Raw genomic sequence first — 11,685 nt, 5'->3', positions numbered from 1 at the left:
GCCATTTTCTACAACAGCGTTTTTTTGTTTTGTTTTGTTTTGTTTTTTAAAGCAAGTTGTAACATATTATTCACCCCAGGTGAGTGAGCAGCCAGGGAAAGTGCTTAGCTAGGCCTTCCTTGTGGGGCTTCTATTGTTTGTTCATTTACTCTTTAAACAGAATAGACTCTAGTCATTATTCGGGGCAAAGATTGGAGGGAGGAACTTACCCATACGGTACTGTCGTTCACGCTAATGTCTCCTCTTGGCTCCTTTTTTTTTTTTTTTTTTTAATCTTAATTGGATGGGGGAGTATAAATAAGTATGAAGAACAGCAGCATTTGTATTCATTTTGTTTTTAAGGGAAAAGTCATTCCAACAAGGAGTAAAGCTTCCTTTTACCTTGTTAAGTGCTCAAGGCAGATGTTTGGTTTACTTAGTTGCCTTGAAAGGGTGCAAACGTGGGCTCTCAATTTCCTATTTAAACCACATTTGGAAAAAGCAGTTGAAAACAGGGTATCATCCTAAAGTCTTAAGAACCAACTCTTCCTACGATTATTGTTGCTGTTGTTATTAAAGTTTTTGGTAATTTTATCTCAAATCCAAGTTGTGTTCGGGTCCTCAATGTCATGAATATATTGTTAATAGAATGTGAAGCAGATCTCTTTTTACATAATTATGTAGCACTCATAAGAAAGGACTGAGTAATATGGATACAGGAATTTTTAGTTTTCAGATTTTAGGCTTTGATTCAACCCTCTGATTACCGGAGCTCCTGTGTACGGTAAAACTCATTGAAATTTCAATTCGTTAGCCTTTTCCCCGCTGGAAAATCTAATACATAGTAAAAGGAGCACAAGACAGGCATCCTCAGCAGGTGGCCTGAATCGTCTCTGTATTGGATATCCAGACCCTGCACAGCCCAGAACCCAGGCAGAGTTTCCCTTTTCAATAACTGTCTGCATCCCTGTCCCCCCCCCACTGGTACATAATTTGCATGTGTAGGTTCATGTTGCAGATTTCATACATTTAAAGTTGCTTTTCCACCCCTTGCCATCTCTGACGTTCATGTTTATGCATTTCAATATAAGGATGTGTCATCAGTTATATGAAATCAGTTTTCTTGTGAACAAATGCTCGTATTCCGACCCATACAAATTAGACCATTCTGAAATACCTAGTGGGCCCTGTCTCAGATTTTTACCCATTGAGGTGGTCTTGAATGCCAGCCTCGACTTAATTTCTTAAATTTTCTTATTTATGCATAAATGGTTGTCTCCAGTTGCCCTGCAGAACTTCTCCCTGGAAGCCTTTTATTTTGGTGCTAACAGTGTACTCAATTATCCGTAATAACAGTTTTCAGTGGTGGGAACAGAAAAGGGCAGGCCCCCCGCAGGACTGTGATCCACTGGGAACTTAGACCCACTGCCTAGTTGATGCGTGAACATCCTGGTAACTTAATTTTTCCTTTTTGTTTCTCCATTTCACTTAATGATTTTCTATGTATTGTTGCAGACATCTCAACAGTGAGCATGCGCTGGACGATAGAAGTACAGCCCAATGTAGAGTACAAATGCAGGTTGTACAGCAGTTAGAGCTACAGGTAAAACCACATTTATTTTTGATATTACCTCAGTATTCCTCCACTTCCAAATTTCTGTAGTGTTCTGTAATGAGTTCCTGTGTACTCATTATTGAATGGAAGGTTCAAAACCTGTTGTTGTCCTTTCTTTTATCTTATTTTATTTTATTGTCTTTTATTTACTTTTCTCTTTGGGAAGGTTCAGCTCCAGTTCATTCTTGGGCACTGCCGCTCAGACATTTCAAAGTTCTGTGCATCCCTGTATATGCCGCCAACCCTCAGCCTCTGCTTTTTAGCTCTTCCATCTCTCTCTCTCGCTTTACCTCCCTTCTCTCTTCTCCTTTTAACTTTTCTGGTTATCTGTTGTTGGTCTAAGCCCTCTCCGTTGCTAATATTATTAACCCGAAGTTAGGAAAACAAGCTGGGGAGAGAGATGGGGAGTGAATGAATGGAGAGAGAGAGAGCGAGCGAGCACGTGAGTGTGTGGGCAAGACTGAGCGAGCCAGCACACATGCAAGGCTGTTCTCCAGAGTTAAAATAGAAACTATGTGTGGATTTATGCCTCATTTTTCATTGTCCCCTTTTTCTCTCCATCACTGAGAACAATTGAGAGTTCACTGCACAAATTTTAAATATGTACACTTACACCCACACGTACATATAAACACACATTAGGTATATATATCATGTGGATATCAGATATATATAGATGTGTGTGTGTATGTGTGTGTGTAGGTGGAGGGGGAGAGAGAGAGAGAGAGAGAGAGAGAGAGAGTCTTGTATTTGGAAATTCACTGGGCCATGAGGAATGTGCTTTATGACTACAGAAAATTAACTTCAGCAAACGTTCCTGTGCATCACATCTGGGTGAGGGGCACTTTAAGTGTGGGTTCTACTTCCTGATGTAACTTGTTGATGAACCCCACCATATTTTAACAGTAATTCCCTCCTTGGTATAATTAATAGAAAATTTGTTTCTAAAAGTAAAAATTGGGTCAGAAATGGAGATTATTAAAACGTACAGTTGCAAAAGGCTGACCCTACAAACCCCATTTACGCAGCCGAGTTCCAAAATGCTGTTGAGTGCTTGATGACTCACTGTGGCTTCTTCCTCTGGCTGGTTCAGTGTAGGCAAGAGGTTAGCCGACTCGGGGAAATTAAAACAATGTTGTACATTATATTGTTACCAGCCATCGAAAGGCCTATTTTGTATGCAAGACAGCAATGCCGAGATATATGGAGAGCCCTAGGCTAAGTACAGAAGATAATTACATTTGGAATTTTACTGAGTTAAGTCATTTACAGCTTCAAATAGTTGCAGAGAAAAATCAGCCAACACACACTTAAACTTTTTGTTTTGACTTTCAGGATAGAAAGGATTTTTTTTTTAATTAGTTATCATCTTATATGACAAATCACATTTTATTTTTAGTCAGAACGTCTCAAAAGTTATTTTCTTTAAGTAGTTAATATTTTTCCATTCAGACTACAGATATGAACTTATTAGGACAGTGGGATATTTATACAGGCAAAGGGTGCATCGTAAAATCCCCAAATTCTTACATAAGCCTTTGGAAACATGTTTAAATTTAGCACGTTTGTTGGGAAGGAAAGAAGGAGTATATTTATCTCACCCCCAGAGTTCACTGGTGGTTGAAGCATAGGAAGCCCTTAAAGCATTGGGTTGAACAAAACAAACTCCATGGCTACGGCTACCTGAATTTACATGTCTCAGTGGTGGTGTTTATAAAGTGATCCAAGTTCCTGCATTTATGTATCTAATTGATAAAATTAAATTTTTAATGATCAGCTAGAATAAACTGTTTACCAGAGGTGATGGTTCACCTAGGTTGGCGTTCCAGACTGCAAATCTGAGTGCGGGGCCACCGTTAACTACTCAGGAACTGACTATCTCTTTTATTCACTACTCCTCACCCTCCACAGGAAGCGGGTGGGAGAAGGAAAGGAGTTAGACGATCAGTAAGTCAGGTGGTTATCTTCTGGCAGCTTTAATGTTGAGTTTTGGCGCATGTGGCCTGGGAGTGGTACAGACCGATAAGATGACTCTTGGATTATTTGTGGATTTCACGTAGTCATAGATTTCCCTTCATCCTCCAGTCCTACATCAAACCCAAGGCTGGCTTTTCAACTTTTGATTGGAATCAAAGACGATCACCTGGCCAGAAGTTACTATGTGGTAGTTAACCGGTGATGTTCCTTATAACGTTTTTGCCAGCGAGTTTGCTTTAATGGAGGAAGGCGGGGCTCATTCCGAAGAGTTCAGTGTCTTCCAAGCTTGAGAGCGTTGCTGCAACGAGGACACGGTGCTTGTCGAGAGCAGGGCTTGGAAAACTACAGACCCTGGGCTGAATCCCACGGGCTGAGAAAGGTCTTTACACTCTGAGTAGTTGGGGTAGGGGAGGTAAGAATCAAAGGAAGAATAAATTATATGAAGCTCGAGGTTCAGCATCCACGTATAAGGTTGTGTTGGAACACGGCCATGCCCATTGATTTACGTGTTATCCGTGACGCTTGTGCTCTACAACAGAAAAGTTGAGTAATTCCAACAGCGTCTCGATGGTCTGCAAAGCTGAAAATATTTACTATCTGGCTGGCCCTTGCAGAAGAAGTTTCCCAAGCAATTCCTGATCTAGAGGAGCAGAAGAAAACAATTTGCATCACGTTATTAGCAACTTGTTCCCTTAGGTTCCTGGCTCCCTAAAGGTCGGCTCGCCCCTTCGTACTTCATCCTTCTTTGCCTCGGTATAGAAAACCAGTCTAGTCACCATATTGGTCAGTTTCCCCCAAGGGCAGCTTCACCTGCAGTTATTATACTTGCCGATATTGGGGGTCGCGGAGAGCTGGCTGAGGGATATTCATTCATCCGTCCATTTGTCTACTCATGCATTTAGCAAACATTACCCGGAGCCTGTAACATGGCAAGAGCCTTGTAGGAGCCACTAAGGAGTATGAGATGAGTGAAATGGATCGGGCTGCCCTCCTGGTTCTTATTCTCTAGAAAAAAAAAAGTAGACTATAAATAAATAGCTCTCCAGTGGCACTGTTCATTCATTGGGTAGTGTTCGCTGACACTGATGCGTTCTCGGAAACATCAGAAGCGTGCTCCAAAGAGACTTTCAATGCTAGATAAGGGCCAAACCCAAACAGATTTTACCCATTAGATATTTAATCAGATGAAATGCACAAGAAAATGTCAGCAGTTTTCTGTGCCCGATGCCCTTATCAAGGACCAGATGGAGACTCTTTGGGTGGCAGACCCGGTTTGTTTGGGAGAGTTTGGGGCAAAGTACAGTTATACTCACAGCCAGACCCATTTGAGGCTTCCTGTTTCTCTGATGTTTGTATTTCCATTTGCCATTTCATGCACCCGTGTCTGGAAGTGTACTTTTTAATTGACTTAACTAATCATCCTTGTGCCCAGAGAACCCGAGGTATTGGGGAAGCCAGGTCTGTGCAGCAGCTAGGCTACATGGAAACGGTGTTCTTGTGTCTCCGCAGCCTTTCTGTCTCGTTTCCCGTTGGCATCACCCACCGTCACCTCTCGGTTCTCCCAACAGCAGACTGACATATGGGGCATGCCTTGTATGTGACTGAGCCAAAGGCTGCTTCTGTTTCCCTTGAAGAAGGCATTTCCCGGTCCAGGAAGTACCTGAACCTCCGAGTATCTCAGAGTCTGTTACACAATTACCATTTATTAACTCGAATGTGAAAACCGTTGGTGCCACTTTGCACTACAGGAAAGAGCAATCAGGGCCTGAGCGTATTCCCAAAGGGTGATCACTGGTAGAGCAAGATGAGACCACCACCCAGACTCTCTCTGCAGAGCAGTCCCGAGGCCTCTGGTGTTCACGTCTGGGAGAGAGGTCACACGTGCGCCCCCACTGTAAAAACAAACCCAGTAAGCTCAAATTGGATCTTACAGTAGAGATCAACAGAGGCTCGTTATGTCTACCCTGGAGAATCATTGTGAAAGGATTCCACTGGAGAATTCGGGAGGACAGAGTCAGTCCCAGACGTGACCAAAGCCAGGGAAAACCGCTGGAGTGCTGTCCCGTGTCTCTTGCCAGCCCCCAGATCTAAACCCCAGACACCTCAACTCTGACCCCAAACAGGAGGCCCTTGCGTTTCTTACCGACAGTCAGACCTCCCTAAAGAATTTTATGCAATTTTTTAAAAATCAGCATCGTTCCCCTTGGAGAATAGTGTGGTTGGCCATGTTTCCCTTTATGGTGCTCTGTGTACAACACTGCACTCGAACCAAAAGGAAGGAAAAGCCTTTAATATTCTCGTGGCAGAGTTCAAGCGACCAGGCAGAAATCAAGATGATGGGTTATGGAGTCTGGCTTAGACCTATCTGTGCAGCACTGGGAGTGAGATGCATCTGTCTTGTTTTTATTTTTGTTGGAAGGTATCAAAATATATAATGCACGTCTTCTTAGCAGTGGACTCCTTATGTAGAGCTTGTTGACAGAGAAAGGTTGGTTAATTCATGTTCCACCCTGTTACTGGTCTCACTGAGAGAGAAGGCCGGGGAGTGGGGGGCGACGGTGGTCAAAAAGACATCTTAGTGGGCATTTGAAGCCCTTTGGAATGTTTCTAACTGCACTTCATTATTACAGAGGCAGTTGTAATTTTTTGACATTTGTCAATGGACGGGATGGGGATTAACCCCAACCCTTACCAGCAAGTCGAGAAGTGACGTGAGATTCTGCACTGTGCACGTAGGCACCTAGCATGAAGACAGACGGACACCATAGAAATCATTTGGGTCGAGGGCAGGGAATGTCCTTTTTGAGGTCAGGGGATGTATTCTAAGATTCCACCTGTTAGATGTTCTCTGTTGACAAGAGTCACCTTCTGGATGATAGGCAGTCAGTGGAAATGAGTTAGAAGCGGAGGGGAAATCCCCGCCGTCGGCGTGCACGCTCTCACGTGGGTCATGAGCGTAAGGCTCCCTCCCCACAGGACGGAGGGGCAGAGACACAGGGAGTGGGGATGTATTGAGAGTCAGGGTCGCCCCCCCATCCCCCCAGTGCCATGGCCAGCCTCGTAAGGAAGCACCTGAAGCTTCCGTGAGAGTTGAGCACCTGCTGTCCCCCAGATTTAAACCCATATTCATCCAGTTATTTGGGTTCACTCAGCCATCGAGCTGGGGATAAGGTATGTCGGTGGCTGGGTCAGAATTCCGTTTTGGAAAAAGGGAAAAGCATTCAGTCTAACAGACAACAAGCGAAAACAGTCTTCTGATGGACTTGCCTGTCTTGGAAAGCTGAGACGTTCGTGGTATAGATACAGTTCTCTGGCCGTGTTTATTCTTTTTAATCTGTTGCGTGACCGTGTGACCTTGCTCAGTCCTTAGCTCAGCCTCTCTGGTGTATGAAGATGGACTTTGAAGGAAAGAAGAAAGGAGCCTGGGGGGTTCGGCCTGCGTATCATGTCCAGGGCGCAGCATGTGTCGGGGGACACGCCTCAGGACAGCCTCCCCACAAGCCCTCAGCCTCGAGACCCTTGAAAGTGAATACTGAAAGCAGCCAAGGGGAGAAGCAGCCACCCAGCCCATGGGGATGAACTGCCTGGCCCCCGGCAGGGAGTGCGGGTGGAGGGGTGCAGACCTTGTATGCGTGAGTCATTTGACTCCATTCAGTCGCTGTTCATCAAGCACCTAGTGTGTTCCAAGCCCTGGATCTAGATAAGTAAGGCAGCTTCTTCCTTCCTGTAATGTGGAGGTGTCAGGGAAAAGAGCTCCTGGCAAGGACATTCCAGCCCAAAGGAGCCTCTTGAGAATATGCCTAGGTTGTAGTGGAGGGAGAAGGAAAGTGGAAGACTATTGTGTTCTTTTTAAAATTCAACTCTCTGTTCAACAGGATGGGATGGTGACCAGCCATCGCAGTTTGCTTACCTGGGACTCGGGGAGTCCTGGGACTTGGGGTTTTCAGTTTCCGAACCAGGAGAGTCCTGGGCAAACTGGGATGAGTTGGTTACCCTCCCAATCCACTGGGATCCGTCGGCTGTAGGAGAGATCTGTGGATTGCCCATATTCTGCTTGTAACTGTTTCCTAAAGGAGCTCGGAAGCCATTTGAAAGGATGTTTATCGAGCTCCTACTGTATCGCCAAGGCACTGTCCTAGTGCCTTTACCCTTAACTTCACTGAATCCTCACAACCCCTCTGTGAGTAGATTCTACCCTATTTCCTCCATCCCGAGAGTCATGTTTCAAAGGGTGAATCTCACCTTTGGAAATCAGTATGTGTCTCATACATGATTAACATGAGCATGTTTAATGGAGTATTTCTTCTTGCTCTCTGAGAAGGTGTTACGAAACGGATGGTGATCTTAACAATGACGGTCCTCTGAGAGTCAGAGAAGTAACTGGTGCCCTCCCAGCTTCCAAAAGAGGAAACTGAGGTATAGACGATCTGATTAACTTGTCCAAAGCTAATGGCAGGTGATGGGCCGACCCTGGGATTGTAGCCCAGCCTTTGTAACCCATCTTCCTTCGCTTGCCCAGTGCTGCTCTATGGCTTTTTACACAGGGGTCGTCATGGCCCTGTTAGGGAGGGGCACATTTTCCTCTCCCCGTCTGGGCTCTTCTGGCTGGCCTCAGAGTTCAGTTGACACGAAGACAGAGTAACAGGAGAAAATCAAACAAAAGTGTAGCAGCGTGTATACACGGCAGTGACCCAGGGAAAAACGGAGTCACTTATCAAAATGGCCAGAATCCTCACCATAAATACCATCTTCAGCTAAAGACAAAAGAGGGTGTTGGGGGTAGGGGTTTGGGCCTTCAGAGGGGAGGAAGGCACCTCACAGGGCAATGGAAAAGTAAATGTTTGGTAAATAAATGTTTGTGGGACCACACGGAGACAGTGGGACACAGAGTGGACTCTGATCTCTGGGCCCTGCCGAGTTTCCCACCCCCTACCTCCTAGCCCATATTCTTTGCAGATCCTGCTGGTGATGCCTCTGTTCCGACAGGCCCTCTGAATTCTTTTAGGCAGTTGCAGGGAAGGTCAAAGTGTCTGAGTCTTTTGGGCCTTGAGTCTTTTCAGCTCGAAATAATCTGCATGCCAGAGAGACATTTTGGGGTGGCCAGTTTTTGCTCTGCTATACCCCATGAGGTTCTCTGCACACACCCAGGCCTTACAGACTGAGGGTTTTGAAACTTGGCTGGTGAGGCCACGCTGTCCTCTGCCTCGAGGAGCTTTCTCCCCAGCAGTCGTGGCAGCGGGGCCAGGGCTGGAGCTCAGCGGCACCGGGCTCATTCTGAAGTTTTCCAAATCCATCTACCCCAGGAACTGTAAGCTCTAAGAAAATGTCAGCAGAAAGAAAAGTGCACAAGTTGCAAATAGCAGAGGGAGAGACAGTAAGCCTAACACAAACCAGTGACTGGGGACTTCACCTGTGATGCCTCTACCGTCAGCGGGGCTGTTTGTAATCACAACTTCCTGGACTTTCGCAAGTATATTATCCGTCACGGGTCCCCCTTTGGACCTTTCTGACCCCATTCAAAGCAGTTCTCAGGACAGTTCCTCACAGCGGTGGCCTCCTAGAGCCTCGTGACTCTCTCTGAATAGGCTCAGAGGCGCTGGGGAAAGAGAAGTCCTAGTAGCATCGTAGCTTCATGTTGCCACTGCTCCGTGCCAGGGGCCGAGAGACGCAGGGTCTCTGCGTGTCTCACTTCCGCATCCCCCCTTGGAAGACCAAGACGCTGCTTTTTCATAGTCTAAAATTCTGCTTTACTCCAGGAGCATTAGAATTCCTAGACTATGACAGAGTATCAGTGTGCGTCTGCTTGAAATGTCAAGAGAGTCTTTAATAATAACATGTGAGGAATGTTAAGATGGTGACAGAATACAGTACAAGTCGGGAAATTCTTCGATTGGGGTGAAATGAGCCGTAGGTTGCCTACCCCCTGAGAGCTGGAGTTGGCCTTCAAGACCGAGCTGTGAAGGCCTGCGCATGACCACAGTTAGAGACAGTGGCTGGAAAATAGCTATTTGGTAAATACTCAGTTTGGTTAGGAGAGTTTCATTTCTCCTCCTTCCAGTTGCCGCTTTTTTTTTTTTTTTTTTGGCTTGTTTTTCTCCTTTGGATCGTACGCCCGTAAGAGACCCCAGGTGACAAGATCCATTCTTCCTCCGTCAGTTGTGTTGGGGCCGTCACTGTATGCAGCCCTGCTGAGGAAGTCTGGACCGCCCCCCTGTAAGGCACGCTCAGTCCATGGAAGAGAGTGGTGTCTTCCCAACGTGCCTCGCTAGACTTGGACCCTTGGGGCCTTTCTTAGAAGCACCTATTCCCTCGTCTGTCCCCTGGAGGACTGGGCTCAGCAAGATTAGGTCAGATCCCCGTGAATCTGGGGATCACCACTGCACTAACCCGGACTCGCCGCCTCATAACCTGGGTAACACTGCACGTTCCACCCTGCCCCCACTGCCCGCGGTTCTGCCTACGGAGGGCAGCATGGAGGCAGGGAGAGAGGCAGAGATCTGGGTTCCCAGGCAGTGTCCCAGGTGATGTCTGGGATCACAGCGGTGTAGGAAGGTCAGACCAAGCATCCTGTCACCAGGATTCTAGCCTTAGCGTTGCGCCTTCCCAGCTCCACGACCTCGGGTTAAGTTCTCCCCCGTGAGCCTCAGCTTCCCCAGCTGTAAAACACGACACGAGGACCAGAAGACTTGACCTAGCCACAGCCGTCTGGGCTTCTGTGAAATCGAATGAGTGGCCGGGCCCCTTCTTCTCTCCATCCTCAGTAATTCCAGCATTTTTTCCCACATCCCAAATCCTTCGCTTATTTCAAGACTTCTTTTCTCACAAGTGAGAACCGCCACATTGGGCTTAAAATGAGTAGTCCTCCTGACAGTGTAGAGAATGATGGTGTTCAGTGAACCCCAAACCATGTTCCCTTTTCTCTGCTGAAAGGATGAACGTAATCTCCCTTAGTTTTTATCTTTGAAGGTGGCACACGGGGCCCCTAGCCTTCGGCAGTTATCAGCAAGTCTGGAGCGAGACCCCCGTTACGGTCTTGCCCAGTGTGGACTATCTAAAGCCTAACTTGAGGCCATGGGTAATAGAAAAGGGGATGACCTATATCATCCGAGGGGAGAAAAAGCGTTTGCTTAGGACGAGGGACAGATAACAGTGAGAAGCAAGGAAGTAAATCCATGAGAAATGGGCCTATCTTTCCCGCGCTTCTGGTTCCCTTCTTTAAAACATCAAAATTCTCCCCCCCAGTTAGCCCAGCTGCAAACTCCACCGAACCCCTGTTATGTTGATCCAGATTCCTAACATATACTCAGCCAGTAGAAGTCGATAGACTTGACTGGTTTAACTTTCCTATTAAAAAAAAAAAAACGAGAGAGAAGGAATTAGGTTTTTTTGAGCATTCTCGAAGCACTAGGTTCTATGCTAAGCTTGTTATGTGCAAGAATTTATTTAATCCTCAAAACAACTCTTGGAAGTTCAGAGATTATTATTCCATATTTAGAAGGAGAAACAAAATACTTGAAAAGGTTACATAATGTGCTCAGAGTCGCAGAGCCCGGATTCAAATCCATCGAAGTCTGCTTGTTGGGTCCACGTCCTTTTTAGCCCATTTTTGACTCTGCTGTCATTCTGCAGAACGGGGCACAAGCGTGCTAATGTAAACAAACACTGCACAAGCAGCTCCCTTTAACGTGTGTCCTGTTGTCATTCCTTTTATGCTGGGTGGTACTCCTGTACCCACCGGGAAAGCTTTGAGAGGGTAATTCTCTCTTGATATCACAACATAAAAAGACGGGTAAATTTGTCAGCTGCATTTTTAGTTGACCTTCGGACTGAATTTCCCATCTTCCTTTTCTTTGCTTGTCATGGGATTCAGTAGAGGGAACGCTGGAATATATTTGCTAATATTAAATGTTTGTATTCCCATATTATAATAATGAAGGGATGCCATGAAAATCGATGGGGATGGTGAGCTCATGGAATGATGGCATAAAAAGTGCTAAAGAATCTGCAGGCTTTTCGAAGCACCAGTGAGTATTGTAAATGCAAGACAGGCACTTGAGACAGAGGAGCTGGTTTCACTAGGTGTGAATTTTTAGCCGTTTTGCATTTAAAAAACC

General features: G+C 45.9%; 1 protein-coding gene across 1 annotated transcript in view; it reads left to right on the top strand.

Annotated features, from left to right (window-relative positions):
* FOXP1 (forkhead box P1) overlaps nucleotides 1–11,685 on the top strand; it is a 103,925-nt gene that overhangs the window by 60,684 nt on the left and 31,556 nt on the right. The window contains exon 7 of the mRNA XM_082664555.1: nucleotides 1,495–1,582. Coding sequence (XP_082520681.1) covers nucleotides 1,495–1,582 — 88 coding nt within the window. The remainder of the gene's footprint in view (nucleotides 1–1,494; nucleotides 1,583–11,685) is intronic.

This window comes from Grampus griseus (genome assembly GCF_964374135.1).
Source record: "Grampus griseus genome assembly, chromosome: 10".
NCBI lineage: Eukaryota > Metazoa > Chordata > Mammalia > Artiodactyla > Delphinidae > Grampus > Grampus griseus.
This window is presented reverse-complemented; position numbering and strand designations above follow the sequence as displayed.